We start from the raw sequence: 21,392 nt of genomic DNA, 5'->3' as shown, positions 1-21,392 counted from the left end.
AGGAAAGACCATCGATCAAATTTGAGACACATGTACTCCTGAGTTTGGTGGTGGGTTCAAGTCCCACTCCAGGACTTTACCAAATAGTCTTAGTTGATACTACAGCGCAGCAGTGAAACAGTGCCTCATTGTTACAGGTGCTGTCTTTCAGGAAAAAAACCATTAAATCGAGGCTCTGTCTGCTTATTGAGGTCAATGTAAAAAAAAAAAAAATCCCATGACATTTTGGAGAATAGGTTCTGTTGTTCTGGCCAATATTCTTCCCTCAATCAAGAGGACCAAAAATAGATTTACTGGTCATCCATCTCATTTGCTATTTGTGGGATCTTGCTGTGTACAAATTTCTGCTTTGACTATTTGCCGGAGTTTTTGAATAGACTACAATTGTCATTGGGCATTCATTTAAGTAGGCTATTAACAAAGTGGATTAGTGACATAATGGTCCAATGTTTTGAAGATTAAGTCTGACATTCAAACTAATGTAAGCTAAACAATGTGATCCTTTGACAGTAATTTTGTTATCTTCCTCACACACCACACAGCTAACAAACCTATTATTTTTTCTTAACTTTGACATTATTTTAAAAGGAGCATTTCACAACAGTGACAGATATAAATTACTCCATACGTTACATTTATTCCACAGGCAAATTCAGTATGTGCATGACTATCCCATGGGATAAATGCATTGGAGGCATTTGTAGCCAATAAAGCTTTGTTTTTGCTCGCGCTGCAGAAAACACAATTTTATAAATATATATCTACACTTACCTTGCTTCTTACCTTTTTTGTTTTCCTTTATTAATTTCTGTGTCTTATTTAAGTAATGAACTTCACATAGCATTTCACTGCATCCTCAGAAGGCCTCAAAGCACTTCACAAACAATTAATTACTTCACAGTGCAATCATTGTCTTTGTGTAGGCAAACGGAGCAGCCCATTTACATTTGACTACATTAATACAGCCGTCTAGTGTTCTGGTCAGGGCACACTTGGAATACTGCATTTCTTTCTGGGAAATAAAGACACAAAGAAAGAAATATTTGTATTTATATAGTGCCTTTCATGACTAGGATGTCCAAAAGCGCTTTATAGCCAATGAAATGCATTTGAAGTTTAGTCGTTGATGTAATGTAGGAAATGTAGCAGCCAATTTGCACACAGCAGGGTCCCACAAACTGCAATGAGATAATGATCAGATAACCTGTTTTAATGATGTTGGTTGAGGGATAAATATTGGCTAGGACACCAGACCTCCCCTGCTCTTCTTCAAAAGAGTGCCGTGGGACCTTTTACATCCATTTGAGAGGCTTAACATCTCATCGGAAAGACAGCACCTGCGGCAGTGCCGCACTCCCTCAGTACTGCACTGGAGTGTCAACCTAGATTTTGTGCTCAAGTTTATGGAGTGGAACTTGACTCAGAGTTGAGAGTGCTACTACTGACCCACAGGGGAAATGAACGCTTGAACTATGCAGAGAAGTGCTGTGAGTGTCAGAGAACGGAGGTCTGAGAGGTTAAACAAACATGGACTCTTATGCCTTGAAAGGAGGAAAATGAGGTGTAACCTGATAAAGGTATATGATATAAACCTCTACCTCTATTGTATAAAATATCTACTATAAGCCCATTGACTCCCACAGCTACCTTGATTACACTTCTTCCTACCCCGCTTCTTGTAAGGATCCTTTTCCATTCCCCCAGTTTCTCTGTCTCCATCGCATCTGTTATTATGATACCACCTTCCACACCAGTGCTTCCGATTAGTCTTCCTTTCTCCTCAAACGAGGCTTTCCCTCCACCGTGGTTGACCGGGCTCGCGACTGTATCTGTCACATTTCTCGTATTTCTGCTCTCACTCCTTCCCCTTCCTCCAAGAACAATGGTAGGGTTCCCCTTATCCTCACCTTCCATTCCCCTTCTCATGGCACTTTCCCATGCAAGCGCAAGAGATGCAACACTTGCCCTTTCACCTCCCTTCCCACCGTCCAGGGCCCCAAACACTCCTTCCAGGTGAAACAGCGATTTACTTGTACTTTCAATTTAGTATACTGTATTCGCTGCTCACGAGGCGGTGGTCTCTACATTGGGGAGACCAAACGCAGATTGGATGGTGGTTTTGCTGAACACCTCCGTTCAGTCCGTAAGTGTGATCCTGACCTTTCGGTTGCTTGCCATTTTAATTCTTTGTCCTACTCCCACTCCCACTCCCACTCTGACCTCGGCCTTCTACACTGTTCTAATGAAGCTCAACGGAAGCTTGAGGAACAGCACCTCATCTTTCGATTAGGCACTTTACAGATGTCTGGACCCAACATTGAGTTCAATGATTTCAGATCAGACCCACTGCTCCCATTTTATCAGACAGCAGGTGCTGGTAATAATTCTGTTGTTGCCATTTACAGCTCCCCATGACCTATCATTTGTTTCTTTACTTGTCCCATACCATCCCTTTTATCTTGCACCATCATCCCTTTTGTCATTGAAATCACTCCTGCCTTCCACCCTATAGCAGACCCGAAACATTAACTCTGATTCTCTCTCCACAGATGCTGCCTGACCTGCTGAGTATATCCAACTTTTTCTATTTACATTTCAGATTTCCAGCATTTGCAGTATTTTGCCTTTTGTAAAGGTATATGATAAGTGGAATAGAAAAAGTCAGTCCGTGGCAATATTTCAAATTAAACCGTGATTGCAGGAGAAGGGAGCATAGGTACATACTTATAAAAACCAGGAATGCCTATCGGGAATTATTCGGGTGTTTTCTGTTCATTAATTTGGACAAAATAATCATGGGGAGCGTGTTCTCAAATTCTCCATAGATGCTTCTGGTGGACTCCATAAAATTACCCCTTCTCTTATCTACGTAATTAAAAGTCTTGTGTCTAGTGTGCACTGGTAGTATCACAAGTTTCAAAAAGTCACATCTGAAAATGTAGTAACAGGCATTCGAGTTCAAAAGTGTCTCACCTCAAGACATCACACCTTTAAAATACAGAGCAAACTATCATGATTAGTTTAAATAGCTACTTATCTGTTAAGTTACCAAACACCAACTGATTAAATTTGCACAAATTAAAAGTAGCAAAGATACCAATGAAGAACTTATAATCAGCAGAATACTGAGCAATTAAATCCCTTAATTTTTTTTCAAAGCTTATATTTACAATCAGCAAGTAGCACAAAACAGGCCTCCCCCACTTGCTCCTCCTCACTCGGGCTGTGTACTTCATCTGGTGCTCCCTGCTCAAACGTTAACTCTACTTCATGCTTCCAGAGTGAATATTCCTGAGTTGATGCAGCAGGTGTATTGAGTGATGCAGTGTAGTGTGACATGCTCTGGACTACTGTCCTACAGAAACACAATGGGAAAAGCATAGATTGGAGCCCGTATACAGCAGCACCGGACGTAGTCCTGACAGATAATATTAGCTACTGAAAGAATGTATATTTGAAAGAAGCATCCCTTGGGGGAAGACAAAGCTGGAAGAATGGTTATTCACCAGCAGACTTGGGGGGGGGGGAGGGGGTCACCACCTGCTTAGCCCCCCCAAGGGAGTGTCACCCCACAGTGTCCAGGACTAGGTCTCTGCAGATTTGTGAAGCCCTTCCAGCTTTCAGCCTCTCATTTCCATAGTGGCCTTCCTTTGCTTGCAATGGGAAGTAATGAATTACTGACTGCTTTCTGAGACCTATAAGAACTAGCCAATTGGCCACTGTGCTTCCCTAAATAGGAGTGCAAGAACAGGCAGCTTCCAAATGGACACTAAAGAAATCATTAATTGGCCTACCCAGCATCAGTGAAAGGGTTCCAGCCAAGGAATGTGTAAGGACGTGAGGATGAAGCTACTTAAGGGGAAAGTGTGTGCATTGTAGGCATGCCATTGGAAAGCGATAGAGGATTCCGGTCGCCTGTCACTTTAATTCTCCGCTTCACTCCCGCTCTGATCTCTCTGTCCTCGGCCTATTACATTGTTCCAATGAAGCTCAACGTAGGCTCGAGGAACAGCACCTCATCTTTCGATTGGGCACTTTACAGCCTGCCGGACTCAACATCGAGTTCAACAAGTTCAGATAATTATCCCTGCCCCCATTTTTCATGCAGTATGATTTTTGCCACTCCCATCTGCAACATTTTATCTTTCCTGCCTCTTACAAAAGTACAGGATGCTCTTTCAATTCCTTCCTCTCCTCCTAACCCCCCCCCCCGTCTCTGCACCTGCTTAATATCTGTTGCATCTCCAGCTTTTTCCAGTTCTGATGAAGGGTCCCAGACCTGAAAGGTTAACTCTGTTTCTCTCTCCACGGATGCTGCCTGGCCTGCTGAGTATTTCCAGCATTTTCTGTTGTTATTGAGGATTCACTTACCTCGGCCAATTTTTATGGATGTTGAATTTTTTCCTCATCTTTGGAGGCTCTCTTCTTAACTGCAAATACTGCATTGATCAGCTCTGCCACCTCTTCTCAGGCTACCCTGACTGCATTTTACTGAGAAGGTTGTCCTTCATAGCATATATGACATGCCTCTTCAACACACCTCCCTCAACATAACCTCCAGGGCTTTCTTGCTAAAAGGAGCTGTCCTGTCTCCACCCGGAGAATTGTTTGACTTCTGGCTCATTTCTGAAGCAATTCAGGAACAATAGAAACATCTCTCCCAGATCAGGAAATGCAGGTACAGCTTTAAGCTGCTTAAGGCTTTTTATGGAAAATCCAACCCCCGCAATGTCTATGCTCCCAGTACATCATGCAAAGTGTGCTGGAAGCGTGACAATGGGATAGTACAGTACCTCAGTGTGCTGCTGGTGCAAACTACAACATGTAAAGTGCCCATGTGTCAACAAGGCATTGGGAGCACAACTTCAGGCCCAAAGTCATTTTGTGTGTCTCAGGTAGGGTGACCATGCGTCCCCGTTTTCCAGGGATAGTCCCCGAATGAGATGCTGTGTCCTCGGAAGAGTCCCCAGTTCACAAAACTCATCCCCGAAGTGCACCTCTGGGCAGTGAGTGTACCCCCCTGAGCAGTGAATGTACCCCCCTGGGCAGTGAGTACCCCTGGGCAGTGAGTGTACCCCCCTGAGCAGTGAATGTACCCCCCTGGGCAGTGAGTACCCCTGGGCAGTGAGTGTACCCCCCTGAGCAGTGAGTACCCCTGGGCAGTGAGTGTACCCCCCTGAGCAGTGAGTACTCCTGGGCAGTGAGTGTACCCCCCTGGGCAGTGAGTGTACCCCTGGGCAGTGAGTGTACCCCCCTGGGCAGTGAGTGTACCCCCCTGAGCAGTGAGTGTACCCCCCTGGGCAGTGAGTGTACCCCCCTGGGTAGTGAATGTACACCTGGGCAGTGAGTGTACCCCCCTGGATGTTGTTTCGGAGTTTCCGGCTGATCTCATGTTGCTGGATTGTTGCCGCCGGAAGTGCCTGGGAGCACAGCAACCACAGCGGGTGAGGGAGAGTCCATGGGGGAGAGCCCAGTCACAGTCACAGTCACCAGAAATGGGCTAATACTAGACTCTGTTTGTGTGGAAAGTGGGTGGGAGTGGGATCAGGTGTGACCTCAGTCATTGGGGGGGGGGGGGTCGGGGTCAGGTGTGACATCAATCAGTGGTGGGGGGTGGGATCAGGTGTGACCTCAGTCATTGGGGGCGTCGGGGTCAGGTGTGACCTCAATCACTGGGGGGCCCAGGTGTGACCTCAGTCATTGTGGGGGGGGTGTCGGGGTCAGGTGTCTGAATGCGCTTCAATAGTGTGATGTCACATTCGTGGTAATTATATGCACATTTGTTTTTCATTTGTAGTGTATATGTGTAACTGCTTAAAAATGTTGCCTTGCTGTGCTGCGCAACCTACATTTTCCGTCCTGTCTACTTTGCTGTGCTTCCACCCTGTGTGTTCGCGGATTCAGTTTAGCAAATATGGTCACCCTACTCTGAGAGAGCTGATGTTCGCACCCAGCCACAGCTGGTGTTTATCATGTGTTCTGTTGCTGACCTTAGACATTGTGGCCATTCAGTCAGCCGGTCAGGCTTGGACCATGGGAAATGACCATCAGGTAAAGTGCTGGACATTGAAGAATGGGGAGTGGAACAATCCTCCCTAGACTGCTACATTAAAGACAAACACTGCAAGAACTACAGGTACACCATAAGGGTGAGAAAAATATATTTTATAATCATGTAGATAGAGAAAAGAGGGAGGTTTTGGAAAGAGAGCAGGGAAGAATAAACAAAGAAAGCACAGGTATTTGTAACTTCACCAAATACTGCAAATCCACCGTGAGAAGTAGAGGGAAAAATTATAAAGTGTATAATAAAAAAAAAACAGGTTTCAGGCAGGGAAGAACTTGTACCTTATGCAAGTTTTGTAAAGTTGTAGCTAAACAGAATTACAAATATCTGTGATGCCTGTTTTCTGTATCAGCAAGGTATAAAGTATTGAGTCAGTAATGTGATATATTGCCTCAGTAAATTTGCTGTATTACAGCTATGGGTGAACTACTGTTGTGTTTAAGCTTAATGACAACAATGATCAATATCAGAGACAGCACTCCATTTTCACACCATTCATTAATTCAACAGGGCAAACAAATGACAGAGCCACATATGTCCACGTGGTATGAAGGAACAGTGTAGCTCAACTGGGTTTGCTTCCCTTCATTTGAATATATACCTTCCTCGGGGAGCTCAGCTGGACTTGGCATTTCCCATTTTGGAACCTGCATCTTGCTGTTCCATCAGAGTAAGGATAAACAAGCACTAACTTGTGAATTAGCAGAAGAGATTTTTTTTGTCAGTGCAGGAGAGGAATTTTAAACTAATAAACATGATCATTAGGCTATTTAAATTTTAACTTTAGAACGAAGTCAATAGTACCGTATTAAAGGTCAAGTAGGGCTAAAAATAAACCTGCTACTATTAGGTTAATTGACAGCCATAACATTTTGCTGAGTCAAGGCCTAGTTTAGTTTTAATTACCTTGGGATAATTCATCCGTGTGAGGACAGAAACTCCCCGTACAGAACAAAGTATTTGCTACAGTTTGCAGGGATTTATAAACTGACTCATTTTAATGCATTTTTAGAATGTTAGAGATCATGTGCGTACTCCCCCACTGGGATACCAGAAAAATCGCAGTGGATGTGCCAACCTAGGAACGTTTTCTTGTCTGAGGTTAAAGGATTCTTGCTGAACAGTCTGCCAGGTTGTTGTTGGCCTGTTGTTCTTTTTTCAGAACTGGCAAACCTACTGTGTGTCGCCAACATTTTCCTGTTTTTATTTCTAACCTCCTGCACCAACATTCTCCCCCCCCGCCCCCCCCAACTTTGGAAGTGTCAGCTTGGCTCAGTGGTAGCACTTTTGCCTCTGAGCCAGAAGCTCCTGTAGGTGGACACTTCAACGTTGCACTGAGGAAGTGATACATTCTCAACGGTGCTGCTTTTCACATGATTGTTAAACCAAGGGCCCGCTTGCCTGCCCTGGTGGATGTAAAGGGTCTCATGGCAACCGAAACAGATTAACTGGTCATTTATCTCATTGTTGTTTGTGTTTACCTATAAAACAGTGAAAAGTAATTAATTAGCTATGAAGTCCTTTGGGATGTGAAAGGTGCTATATAAATGCAAGTTCTTTCTTTGTGTGGGCCTTTCCCAGTTTGTTCACCATCTTAGCTACCTGCACATTATTTTAATGCTTTTCTACTGCCCCACTGAGATGATGTTTTATAACATCTATCAATTTTGCATTAAGTAATTTGCAGGTCATTCAACCCATTAATTTCCTCTCTGTGATTGGAGTATCTGTTTTCTCCTGTTCTGCTTCTTTCAGTTTTCAGTGCCAATAAAGGGTTACACCCAGAATGTTTACGGATGCTGACTGATCTGCTGTGTTTTCATTTCAGATTTCCAACATTTGCACTTACTTTTTTGTGCAGGTACACAGGTCATTAAAGGAGGCAGCGCGAGAAAATAAGGCTATTATCAGAGGCAAATGCAATCCGTGGGTTTGTATCTAGAAGTATTGAATACAAAAGCAAGCAGGTAATGTTAAACTTGCACTACACCTTAATTAGTCTGCAGTTTGTCTATTATGTATAGTTTTTGACTTGAGAAGTTGGGGCTTTTTTCATTCGAGCCGAGCAGGTTAAGGGAGATCTGATGGAGGTCGTCAAAATTATGAAGGGGTATGATCAGTTAAATAGTGTTAAGATTGTTTCTGCTGATCGGCAGGACAGTAACAAGAGGATATATTTAAGATAGTTATCACAAAAAAAATAAAGGGAAACTTGGCAAAAATGTCTTTACACAAACGGTGGTTAGAATGTGCCACAAACCATTGCTGAAACAAATTCTTTTTAAAGGGAATTAGATTGTTGTTTGAAAAAAGGTATATTAAAGTGGATGGGGAGCGATCAGAAGCATGTGATTAGGTTCAGTGGCTTACGTGGAGAAAAACATGGGCATGGAATTGATGAGCTGAATGGCCTGTTTTTGTTTTGTAACATTCTTACATTTTAATTTCCCAGGCCATTGGACAGAACCCGTTGCCCTGGGTTTTCCTCAGAGACACAATCCCTACTCCAAATGGTATCCAGTCAGCGCTATTTGAATAATTTAGGCGAACTTTAGGCATTGGGATTACCTCTCGTTGGGAACTCATTCATTTAAGGCAGGAAATAAGGTTTGAGTGGGCCGGAGACAAACAGAAAGACAAGTAGATTAGTTAGCTCCCACAGATAGTAAAGAACTCCATATTTAAGAGTTATTTCATTTTCTGTCCTGTACATATTACAGACAAATTAATAGTAAAAAGATCCTGCTCATTATCAAGAGCCTTTTTTTTTTAAAAAAACAATGGGAATTCTACAGCCTGTATTTCCTGATGGGACACAGCTCCAGTACTGCCACTGCCCCAGAGATGCCCCTCTGACATCAGCCATAGTTCTGGTCCCAGGGTTATTTGTATGTGGGAGACAGGGGCTCTGTACTCTGCTAGGGCGTCGTGCCTGACTGGGGTCAACTACTTGCCGAGACAGGCATCTGTAGCGGAAGCAAGCAACCACCATACTGCCTGGTTTTAAAAATACATATATTTTTTGCTTTAATGTTTTTGGTGCCAATGCTGGGGCCTCTGCATGGCTGTTCTCAGCATTAGCACAGGTTATTAACGATTCTTCTTTCAGAACCCCTTCCACCGACCTCGTAATGCTGGACCCTAACAGGTGGACTCAGCATCCAACCTGGACAAACAGCAGACAATATAATGGAAATCATGGTGGTGCAATTGATCTTCAGCGATAGCACGCAATGAGCAATAGCCAATCAGCAGCCCATTTTCCACAATGGAAATGAAAATCAAGCATGGTGTAAAACGGGCTGCCAATTAATTAGTTATTGGCTGAAATTGCACTATCGCTGAAAACCAATTCCACCCCCTCCCCCCCACAATATTTCCCTTATTTTAATCTAATTTGCATGTACCTACCCACATATGTGCAGGTACATTTTAGGTCACCAGGTCTACCCACTGTGACATGGGGAAGCATACCCACGCCAGCAAATTTCACCAACTCAAAATTTGGCCGGGGCTGTGAAAAATATTGCTCTAAGTTAGGCAAATGAGCATCAAAAAGGAATACCGTCCTCAGTGTAGGCAGATTTCCTTCTCAAGTTTTTACTGGTTCCTATTTCACTCTTTCAGGTTATTTTCACTACCCATTCTCTTTCAGCCAGAGTTGATGTCCTCACATGACCACTTACAAAGCCATTGATGAGAATAAGTTCAACTAGATGAGATGCAAAATCCAGGTTACACTTGCTTGCAGCTCATCTCATCAGAGGACTGAATAATGACAGGGCAGGAAAAACTCAAACTGGCAAGGTGGCCAACGAGAAAAGGAGCCTTACTGAGGCATACAAAATAGTAAGTGGAATAGAAAACATTAATCTGGAGTTAAAGTACAACTATAGAACTAGGGACGATAGGTATAACGTGGTAAAAGGCAAGTTCAAGAATTATATCAGGAAGCACTGGGAAGTGAAGGGAGAAACTCTGAAATCATTCAAAAGGCAGTTGGGTGCTGTTGTAGTGGGAACTTAAGTTTCTATAGAAGAATGAACCAGATAAGCTAAATGGCCTACCTCATTTTTGTGAGGACTTTCTAGTGGGACTAGAAGGGTAGTTGCTAGGAAACTAAATAAATATGGCAGATTTGAAAGTACAGCTTGGCAGGTTAAGATGTTGATTGTAATACTTTCCATCTGCAGGGTTGCGAACATGAACTGACAAAACACACACAGGCTTTTACTTTTTGGATAGGGTACAGGTTAGGGTCCTTCAGATTAGTACAGCAAATCACTTCAGCAGGAGAGCTGGTAGAGTGTGCCTCACCTCGTAGTAAGTACAAAACTTAAGCAATTGTGCTGAGAGTCATGGTTTACTTATTCATCTGAACAAAGGATGCTGCATGAAAGTCAAAGCCAACAAGTAATGTAATGCAAAAGGTAGGAAAAGCATTGGTCGATCACAAATATTGAGGGATGTAAATTCATTTTTATTCCATTTTTCTTTTCTATGCCAAGGGGCAATTCTGCTCATACCAACTGATTGTTAATAAAAACGATTTATAACAGGCAATTACAATTCACTTGTAATAATTTGTCTTGATTCGATTTTCTGGGCTGGATTCAAACACAGGGTCCAGGAGGTAAAAAAAGTGTTCTAAAATCTGTCTCTCAAGCAAAATTTTAGTTAAATTAATAAAAGCGGCTGCAATATTTTATGTTTCAATATAATTAGATAATATTACAAGATTTTTCAGATAAAAACATCACTATTCTAAAATATATATTTTACAGGACACAAGTTAGCTTGGAAGGCCTGAAAAGGGACACCCTCACAGGGTGGGCTCCTGTTTCAGCACAGCTTATGTAAAAGAGGGACGGAGGAAGAAAAAGTTAAGCAGAGTTCCAAAGGATGATGGGAAAGGACATTAGGGGCCCAGTCAGCAAAACGTGTTCTCCTATTTCTCCTAAAGGTAACACTGACTGCAGCCTGAGGACCCGTCTGCCTGCTCACCATGGATATGCAATATGGAGAGTGCAATCCACAATACATTCAAAAAATGGTTTCCTTGATACCACAACGAACATGGGTTTGAGTTTCAACACTCAATTCCTCCAGCTATACGAGAAGCTTCTGTAATTTCACTGCCAGGCATCAGGCTGGAGTCCTCCTAAAGTGGGTGGCAGGTGGAGAGAACATAAAATCTGGCACCTATCTTGTGACATTGGCAATTGCACTAGAGCCCATCTACACATCCTTTTCAGCTGGTGGAGGTTGTGTCGAAGCCAGAAGCTAACTGGGAAGAGATCAAGAAGGACATTGCGAGGTGAAAATTATTATGGACACAAACACCAGAGAAGGTTTTCTTCACATTGCTCATATATTTTGTTAAAGTACAGTTTAAAAAAAATGAAAATCTACTTTTCCAGTTCTCCAATAATTTCTTTAAAGCTCGTGACAAACCACTTGGCTTTCTCCTTTACTTGCTGTCGGACAATATTCCCACCAAATCCGATAAATGCATCCTAAGACAGAAAACCAATAGTTTATTAGGCATTTCTGTAAAACCAGCATTCAGTACATTCTACCAGCAGTCAGAATCCAACTTAAATACGCTAGGCTGATTGACTAGTACTAGAATCAACCTCAATGGTAAATAATGAAAGGCTTAAACTTACTTTTAAATATAATTTAACACACAACTTTAAGTTACACCTTTGAAGCAACAAAGTTCTATATCTGTACGTACTGCAGGAGGGCATGCCTCCAAATCCGTGGCTCCATCTCCAATCATAACAACCTTCTTAAAGCCTCTTTCCTCTTTTAGAAGACTTATGATCCGGCCTTTCCCACCGGATTCTGCTGTTGGTTGGGATTCATCAAAACCGGCATAATCACCTGTAATAAAATAAGGTCAATGTTAGGTATCTGTTATACTTTGTTTCTATCAGAGAGTTTTGTGCAGTAATACAATTTGAAGGAGGGGGTAAAGGAAGAGGGGCACAAATAGCTAATTACCATCATGGTAATCCTTACCATTGAAGTAAAACTTTAGCTTGTTTGCATATACATTGGATAAGGGAATATTTATCCTTGCTGCTACATGTTCCACTATGCACCTGAATCCACCCGATATCAGGAACACTTGCACACCATGCTGTTGAAGGTAATCAACCAGATCCCTGTTTTAAAAATGTAAGTTTAAGAAACAGTTATGCTTTCATGGGATCAAAACTAAACTGATATATTTAGTAACACCGCCGCATTCTGCATGGAAAAATATTTCTATCACAAATGAGTGTTTCTTTCTCCTCACACGGTCCCCAGCCCCACTTTATAGGCTGTTTTTCCCTTCACAAAAATTTCCCTCACCTCCTAGTGGTTCAGTGTGTAAATGCTACTTATGCAGGACTGAGCCACTGAGCCCAAGGAGGTACCAAGTTCCATTCCAGGCCTGCTTCAATTAGACGACCTCAAGCAGGGCTGATGCCAGGGCCACTACAGTTACACCTCACAGCCCCACTGCAAGATAGATTTTTTTTTTTTTTTTTTTTTTTTTTTTTTAAAAAGCCAGGGTTCCAGTTTCTGATTGCTATCTACTTGCAATCAGAGACCCTGGGGCCACTCACTATTCTAGACACACACATGAAGAATAGCCACTATGGCGAGAATCCGTGCCTGAAGATCTATACACAGCACAGGTAACTGGTTTCAGGAGGAGGAGAAATAAAAAAACACATTTTTTTTAAAGTTACATTTTCTTCTTCATCTTACTATATAAATGCAATTTTTTTCTTCTTGCTTACTGCAGTGACACTACTTCTATGGTAACTATTTACACTCTTTTGCCACTGGAATCGCAGTTTGTTACTTTTTTTACATTTAGAGTGTGTGTCCAATAGCTTACTTCATGCCCTCTGTTAAATAAGGGGGATGATCAGTTATTAGTTTCTTCACTTGTTCTCGTGAAGGTTGTATTATAGCTAGACGTTCTGTTAAAGCCTTCTTAAATGGGACAGTCCCTCCCATTGCATTCCGGGTCCTGTAATAAATTAAAAATAGCTCAGTTGATTGGAGAAAGATGATTGAATGCTACAACATACTTCACAAATGAAGACATCCTCCATGGTATAGCATAGTACTGTGCTACTTGGGACAGACTGAATAGATCTAGCAATTCAAAACTAGGCATCCTCAAGGCACTGTGGACCATCAGAATTGAATACCATCACATTGTGTAACTTCAGGGCCCCGGTTTCCCTCACTTCTCAATCACCATCAAGTTGAGAGACCAGCCCTAGTATGTTAGTGGTACAGAAGGATGGTAATGGACAACCAGACAACTAACAGGTAGAGGAGGCTCCACGAAGATTCCCATCTTCAACCATGGTGGAAACCAGCACATGTGCAGGAGACACGTCCCAAGTGTTTGTAAACGTATTCAGCCAAAAGTGCTAATTGGTTGATCCTACTCAGAAGAACAAGGAGAGGCAATATAAACTAAAGGGTACTATTTTAAAGGGGGTGCAGGAACAGAGCGACCTGGGGGTTCACATACACAAGTCTTTGAAGGTGGCAGGACAAGTTGAGAAGGCGGATAAAAAAAGCATACAGAATCCTTGGATTTATAAACAGAGGTATAGAGTACAAAAGCAAGGAAGTTATGCTAAACCTTTATAAAACATTGGTTAGGCTTCAGCTGGAGTAAAGAAGGATGTCAAGGCCTTGGAGAGGGTGCAGAGGAGATTTACTAGAATCATACCAGGGTTGAGGTACTTCAGTTATGTGAAGAGACTAGAGAAGCTGGACTGTTCTCCTTAAAGCAGAGAAGGTGAAGAGGGGATTTAATAGAAGTGTTCAAAATTATGAAGGGTTTTGATAGAGTAAATAAGGAGAAACTGTTTCCACTGGCAGGAGGGTCAATAACCAGAGGACACAGATTTAAGATAATTGGCAAAAGAACCAGGGGGTGATGAGGAGAATTTTTTTTTATGCAGCGAGTTGTTGTGATCTGGAATGCACTGCCTGAAAGGGTGGTGGAAGCACATTCAATAGTAACTTTCAAACAGGAATTGCATATATACTTGAAAATGAAAAACTTGCAGGCCTCTGGGAAAAGAGCAGGGGAGTGGGACTAATTAAATAGCTCTTTCAAAGAGCATGCACAGGCACAATGGACTGAATGGCTTCCTTCTGTGTTGTATGATTCTATATTTCCCTTCCCGAGGTCCTCACCATCATTCAGGCTAGTGTCCAGCCAAAATCGGTCCATTCCATGTCAAAAGCTACTTTTTTTTTGTTCCAATACCCAAATTCCACTGAAAAGATCCGGGCACCCATAATATTAATTTCTAACCCATATGAGAATGACATTATGACACATACACTCTATGATGTATTGGGTAGTAGGCTTTCTTCCTGCAACTTCAGTACTGCAAAAGCTGCATTCTACTTTATTGCCAGCAGCTGAGTGTACTGGCCCAGGTTACATCATTGCAATGCAGAACGCACTAGGCAGCCTGATGACTACAACCTGGAGAGTCAGGATTTAAATTTAAAGGGGTAAATATGAAATATTGCTCAAAATGGGTAGGGACTTTTGAAATTTAGTACCACAATGGAGATCCCCATTATTAAAAAGTAAAGACCACGAACACCTACATTTCTGCTACTGCATCCCCGACGCCACAGAAATTTGCTAGTTCATCAATTCCTTCTTCTTTTATCACTGTGCTGTCTACATCGAAACACACTGCATCGGCACTCTGAAGGATTGCTTTTGTTTCAGCGAGTGTAGACATATTGCTGTACAATTCCTGCAGAAATGCAAAAAAAAAAATGCAAAATTATAATCCTATAGCATACTGTAGAAGCAAAAGCTAAGGTAACTGGACCACAGGTGTCCCACACCACGTATACATAACGTACAATGTACAAAATAGAAGCTGATCTCAGTTGGATCAGGTTGTGGTACCTTCCTCTCTCTGATCATGTCCAATTTCAGTCCATAGCCTATTAACAAATTGTAATTGGTAGCCTGCTGCTAACCTCACTCCTCAATACTAGGACTGAGTAACCTTGCCTGAGACTCCCTGATGATATAATGATGAAGCAATTGTTCCAAGGAAGCAACAGGTCAGTTGAAAGGAAAAGTTTCTAGTGGATGCATTTGGTTCACCAAGTATTACACAGGCTTAAATCAAGCCAAGAGACTCGGGGAAAAATTGGCTCGCGCCCCCTTTGGGGCACTAACTTCACCAGGGCGCTACTTTTAGCACTCCGAAAAAGTTAGCATCCCCACACCCGAAATTCAATGGTAGCATCCCAAGCAGGAGGCGGGGCGCTACTGGAAGTGCTCCCCCTCCCTCTTGGGGCGCTCACATTGAATATCGCGGCGCTACGTGCAGCAGCGCCACGCGCGCCCGCATGTAGCGCCACAGTACTGCAGGCCTCCCTCCCCTTATTAAAGGGGAGGGGCCTAGTGCAGCGCGAACCAGGGCCCTGTTGGGCCAGCAGGGAGCAGGTAGCCAGCAAGAGAGCCCGGCACGCAAGAGGAGTGCCAGGCTGACAGATCGCAGCCAGCACCCCACGGGAGGAGGGCAGAGGGGGCAGGTGCTGGCAGGCAGCCCACAAATAAATGGCCGCCCGGCACCTTCCCTTTAAATATTGCCGCAAGTACGCCCCCCTGACCCTGTCGGACTTGGCGTCAGGGGACGCGACCCAAGTTTGCAGCCGGGGCACTGTGCACGGCGATGATGTCATCGCCGGAGGCACAGCGCCGTGCTGCGCTACAGGCTACCGCCGCCGCTAACAGGAGGTGTTAACGGTGCCACGCCCAGGCGCTAGTTGCTTTGCACCCCGTTAGCGCCCCCTTGGGCCTCTTAACGGGTGGCGCAAAGCAAATGAATTTTGCCCCCGCAGAACTTTAATTTGTGTCCCCATGTCCTTGAATCTGGCACCCAGCTGAAGAACTTTCCTGGATCCAAATTCTCCCTATCTGGTGAAAATGAAATATTTCTCTCTAGTTCCTCCTTATCTTCCCCTTGTCCAGAGATTAATGTCCCAGGATACACAACCTTGGCTCATAACTCAGCCTTTAAGTTTAGCCCAACAACCCTCCTCTAAACTCCCTTCAATAAATCCACATCTTTCCTGTGATACGGAGACCAAAACTGAACATTGTACTCCAGATGCGGCCTCAAGATTTATAAATCACCCTCTTAGCTATACACTCACTACTTGTGACATTGATCCAATGGTTTCAGCAACCTATCCATCAAGCCCTCGAGCATGTTGCAATTTAATAGATCATCCACATTCTCGCTTCTATCCAATTCCATGACTTTACACTTGGCCATGTTGATCTCCACTTGCCACTTCTGCCCACTAACCTAGCCTCACTAGATCCCTTTGATAATTACACATTGGCTGGCATTGACCACTATGCCCATTTTAGTGCCATTCAGAAAGTTGGACACCTTGGAGGATCGTGCCCATTTCATTTATAGATTTTACAAACAGCAACATCCTGAAAGCTGACCCCTATGGCAATTTATTTTCCAGAATGAATGGCCCGGATTTTGCAGTCAGCGGTGATGTGACGGCGCTGCGGCTGACCTTGAAGAAAGCTGCCCATCTAGCAATCTCTGTGGCATGGATTTCACCTTTCCCAAAGTTAATTTCATTCTGGCATCACCTATAGGGCCTCTCCAGTGTCCTGCAGTGATGTCATCAAACAGGCTAAGCAGCCAATCACATTGAAGAATTCTCAGACACCAAACCAGGAAGTAAAAAGCACTGATTATCTTTCACTTTTTAATCATTTTACAGTGAGCAAAATAAAGATTGGGACATACACTTGGGATTAAGGCAGAAGCTGAAAGATCATAAACATTAAAAAAATTAATTTAAAAATCTAGGATTTTTTTTTATCATAATGGAGAAATCTGACATTCCACAAATATGAAATGGGTTTTTCTAGGGCCCGAGAGATTGATCAGCAGTAATTATGATTTTGTACACCACTATTCAACAAGGCTTAACTAAGGGTTTTTATAGCGTGAATAGTGCATGAAAAAAGTGGAAGTTCGCATCAATTCAGTGATTTTAATTGATTTCCATCTGTGAGGACTACAACAGCGAGGACTCTGGAGCAGCAGGGTATCACAGACAGCAACTTTAGGGTTTCTGCATTTAAATGCGCAGGTGCAGACTCCAGAAGTTGTTGTCAGTTTTTCCACAGGAAAGACGGCAGACACTGACAGTTTCACCGTCATTACAACCACAAAATCCGGGCCATTATCATCTTCTTAATTGACTGGAAAAACCCACTCACATTTAACAGCATAAACATTATAATGAGGAGTGACTGGACATGTCTCCAATTAAATTTGACATCTCCACTAAACTGCTTGTGGAATTGCTGCCCTGTATCAAAAACTGGTGGTTATACACAAGAACCACAAAATATAAGGCAATAAATAACTGTATTGGAGGAAGTAAAAGTAAGAAACTGGTCTCATTCTCCTAATTTTCCAGAATCCCATCTCTATCCCTAGTACACCCACTGATCTTCACTCCCTCCATGAAACAGACCTGCATTCCTCAAACATGATCACGGAGCAGAGATCATCATCTTTTGAAACTAAAACAGGATTGTCCTATGTTAAAAGCCATTGACCCCAATAAAAATATTGATTATGGCCTTCAAATGCCTACAACCAATAGGGAAACCTTGAAATAGAATCATAGAATGGTTACAGTACAGGAGGCCATTTGGCCCATGCCGGCTCTCTGCAAGAGTACTTCAGCTAGTCCCACTCCCCCGCCCTTTCCCCATAGCCCTGCAAGTTTTTTTTCCCTTCAGGTACTTATCCAATTACCTTTTGAAAGCCACGATTGAATCAGCCTCCATCACCCTTTCAAGCAGTGCATTCCAGATCATAACCACTCGCCGCATAAAAAAGTTTTTCCTTATGTCGCCTTTGGTTCTTCTGCCAATCACCTTAAATCTGTGTTCTCTGGTTCTCGACCCTTCCGCCAATGGGAACAGTTTATCTCTCTCATATGCTTTTTTAACCGCTTTCTCAACCTGCCCTACCACCTTCAACGATTTGTACACATATACCCCTAGGTCTCTCTGTTCCTGCACCCCTTTTATTGCCTCTCCTCATTCTTCCTACCAAAATGTATCACTTCACACTTTTCTGCATTAAATTTCATCTGCCACGTGTCCACCCATTCCACCAGCCTGTCTATGTCCTCTTGAAGTCTATCACTATACTTCCAAGTTTTGTGTCATCTGCAAATTTTGAAATTATGCCCTGTACATCCAAGTCTAAGTCATTAATATATATCAGGAAAAGCAGAGGTCCTAGTACCAACCCCTGGGGAACACCACTGTGTACTTTCCTCCAGTCCGATAAACAACCGTTCACCACTACACTCTGTTTCCTGTCACTTAGCCAAGTTCATATCCATACTTTTTCCTTTCTTTCCCCCCCCCCCCCACTGGAAAACAACTACCATGACCTCATTCTTCATCGAAGTCCTACTAGACATGAAGCGTGACAATGGGACCTAAATACCATCTATGAGGAGTGCATTTTGCTGCATCTCAAACTACCCTCAGTAACCTGAGCACGTGTGACAGAAAACCAACTCAGAATACTCTGGGAATCAAGGGATATGGAGATTAGGCGGGAAAGTGGAGTTGAGGTCGATGATCAGCCATGATCTTATTGAATGGCGGAGCAGGCTCGAGGGGCCGTATGGCCTACTCCTGCTCCTATTTTTTATGTTCTTATGTTCTCTGTCTACATTACTCACCCCAGTAAGCTTCCACAAAGGACACAGGAGTACCTATGAAGGTTGAAGAGGATTGGAAAGTGAAGTTCCCTTGGTCACATCTTCTAGTCATGTCCTAAGGTGCAAAAGTATTGGTAAATGATTCTCATTCACAGGGTGATAGTGTCTAAATAGACCTTGATCCACCTCAATGCCTCCCAGGTCTCTCAGTTGAGATCTACTTGACTCACTGATGTACCAGCTGATAAATCTGCTGCTTCTTGTCAAATGAAGGTGCATAATTATTTTTTGGAAACAGGTGACCCTTGTTACAGGGACATTATGGATATATTGGCAATGGCGAATGGTCCAGACAAAATACCATTGTTCCTTCAGCTGAACCATGAAATTCTCCAGAATGATCCCCTTTTGTGGATATTACCACTTCACTAGCAAGTACCAACCAGTCAGATAACTTTACTCCTATTCATCATATTCAGATATTTCCTGCCCCCCCCTGCTCCAACCCCACCCAGCAACCCATAGTTAACCAAACTAGCTATGCAAGTTATGACAACCTGATGTTTCTGTTGCAAAGTTTTAGTGGCTCACTGGTCTTCAGTTTATCGATTGTTCTTCACGTATAAAAATTGAGAAATCCAGTTTAAAAAAAGTTTCAACTATCTAAGTGCTCCATAAAATGTCCCTCCCTAAGTCTCCTATATTACACACCGTTCCTATTCAGAGGGCTGACTGAGTGGCAATTAATTTGCAGGCCCCCCCATCAGTGTTTATTCAGAGTTGGCCAATGAAGTTATTTCTGGAGTAATCCTTTGTTAGTTTGTTTATGCATCAAGTTCTCTTTCCTTGGGGAACAACCAGACTAAACTTACTTTTCTTCAATCATTTTTTGTTGAGTGAAGCTACATTTTGGGAGATTATTCCCACAACAAAGCCTCACATTGACTATCTTGCTGACTGAGTTTGTTAATGCAAGAATTTAGCACTTTTAAAGACATTGGTGAATTTATGCCCTAAGGGGGCAAAATCCAAATCATTAGTAAAGCCTTCTTGAAGTTATAACAAAATGGAGTCAGTCCCTGCCAAGCTACATAGGAGAAGCTTGAAGTTGAAGAGGATGCGATTTTATATAGTCCTATTTTCCTGCTTACTCCCCATATTCTTTCAAAACCGTTTCAAGTATCCAGTGCCTTTTTGAATGCTGTAATCAATATAGGATTAAACACCACTTATGGCAAATCATAGCCCATTCCAGTAACTGCACGGAAAAAGTTCCTTCTAATCTCCCCATTCATGCAGCTAATACTTATCTTGAGATTATGATCTTCTGTCTTCGCTTGAGCGGCATTATAGGTTTGCCTTGTTTTTCATTTAGCACCTTGACCACCCATATCAGCAGCCCCCCCACCCCACCCCTCGAATGTTCTCCTGGGGTAGGGAGAGTGGAGAGACTCTTTATTTGCCAGTCTGTTCGGGCCTCCACAGCAGACTCACAGTCCAACTTTACCCCGGGGCCAAGCAGCTTCGGCTTCCCATCCACTTTAAAATAGTCGTGTGAATGCACAAGTCCTGGCTCAAAAACGATCTACTTCTCTCCACGTCGAAGTTAGATTTTCAGCGGCGCTGTTTGTCCGGCTCTTCTTCCAAGTCCCAAGATGCGGACAGCCTTGAATCCTGAAAGAGCCCCACCAGCCCAGACCCAATGTTCAGCCCCAGCAGTTTGACCGTGGCGTTTGCAGAAGAATTGCATCAGTTTAATTCTCTGCCAGCAAGCACCCGCAACTTGACTCCAGCTCCTTTTCCAATCTCGCTAGACTGTCGTTTTATTAATAAAAGGAAAAAACAACCCTTGCAAAGACCTGATTTGGGGGCTTGCCCTATTCCAATTAAACACAAAGTGAGCAGAAATTGATATTCTGTACTTACCTCCGGGCTGTGCAGGCTTCCAGTGCAACGGGTAGTTTAATTTTACAAGGCACCATTCAAACGCCGACAATCTTGCTTTCACGTCTTTCCGCGTGGTCAAAAAAACCCCTTAAAGCTGGTGGTCAGGGGACTGCGTCTTTTCCCGGCAAATCGAAGATTTATTGTGATCTATTCTTTGTACAAAACAGAAACACTTGGCTCGAATAGTCCCGGGATAAATCACAAGATGCGACGTAACTTTAACCAGGCGAGAGTCGCCGGAATTTGGAACCAACTGATGCTTCCGTACAATGGTTTATTAAAAGGGCAATGTCACGTTCTTCCTTGTCATCATTAATGGGCCCCACCGGACAAGTTCATTTAAAAAAAAACTTTTGTAATGCTGTCCTTTGAAAACGGAAGAAACACAATGGTCTCTTGATGAACTCTTAGATTTGAGAACCTAATGCATTGACAAAGTTTGTAAAATGCTTTTTGATAACCAGTCCAACACAACGCTGTATTTTATATCACTGTGCAGTGAACATATTGGCCCAGAATTTGTGGTCCTGATGACGGTGAACTGGCGGCTTTCGCCTTTGAAGCTGACCACCTCTTCAGG

The 21,392-nt window shown here is 43.0% G+C and overlaps 1 protein-coding gene and 1 long non-coding RNA gene across 4 annotated transcripts; one reads left to right on the top strand and one right to left on the bottom strand.

Moving 5' to 3' along the window:
* The first annotated feature begins 8,040 nt into the window (after positions 1 to 8,040).
* LOC147102173 (uncharacterized) lies at positions 8,041 to 11,521 on the top strand. The gene is made up of 2 exons (XR_015073221.1): positions 8,041 to 9,916; positions 10,852 to 11,521. It is a non-coding gene; the product is annotated as an uncharacterized LOC147102173 (long non-coding RNA).
* psph (phosphoserine phosphatase) lies at positions 10,527 to 21,072 on the bottom strand. Of its 3 annotated transcripts, none has more exons than XM_085964458.1 (7): positions 20,792 to 21,072; positions 18,887 to 18,980; positions 14,720 to 14,874; positions 12,966 to 13,100; positions 12,095 to 12,240; positions 11,808 to 11,956; positions 10,527 to 11,583 (listed from the first exon to the last, which is right to left on the bottom strand). In XM_085964458.1, exons 3-7 carry the CDS (start codon positions 14,857 to 14,859, stop codon positions 11,476 to 11,478), a joined length of 678 nt encoding a protein of 225 aa, XP_085820584.1. In that variant the 5' UTR covers positions 14,860 to 14,874; positions 18,887 to 18,980; positions 20,792 to 21,072; the 3' UTR covers positions 10,527 to 11,475. The 3 variants fall into 3 exon arrangements, with proteins under 3 accessions (XP_085820584.1, XP_085820585.1, XP_085820583.1); XM_085964459.1 differs by lacking the exon at positions 18,887 to 18,980 and having other exon boundaries at positions 10,527 to 11,354; positions 11,480 to 11,583; XM_085964457.1 differs by lacking the exon at positions 18,887 to 18,980 and having other exon boundaries at positions 20,792 to 21,071.
* Between the last annotated feature and the right edge of the window lie 320 nt (positions 21,073 to 21,392).

Source organism: Somniosus microcephalus, chromosome 22 (assembly GCF_052327205.1).
Source record: "Somniosus microcephalus isolate GS21.2 chromosome 22, FLI_Smic_1.0, whole genome shotgun sequence".
Lineage (NCBI taxonomy): Eukaryota > Metazoa > Chordata > Chondrichthyes > Squaliformes > Somniosidae > Somniosus > Somniosus microcephalus.
This window is presented reverse-complemented; position numbering and strand designations above follow the sequence as displayed.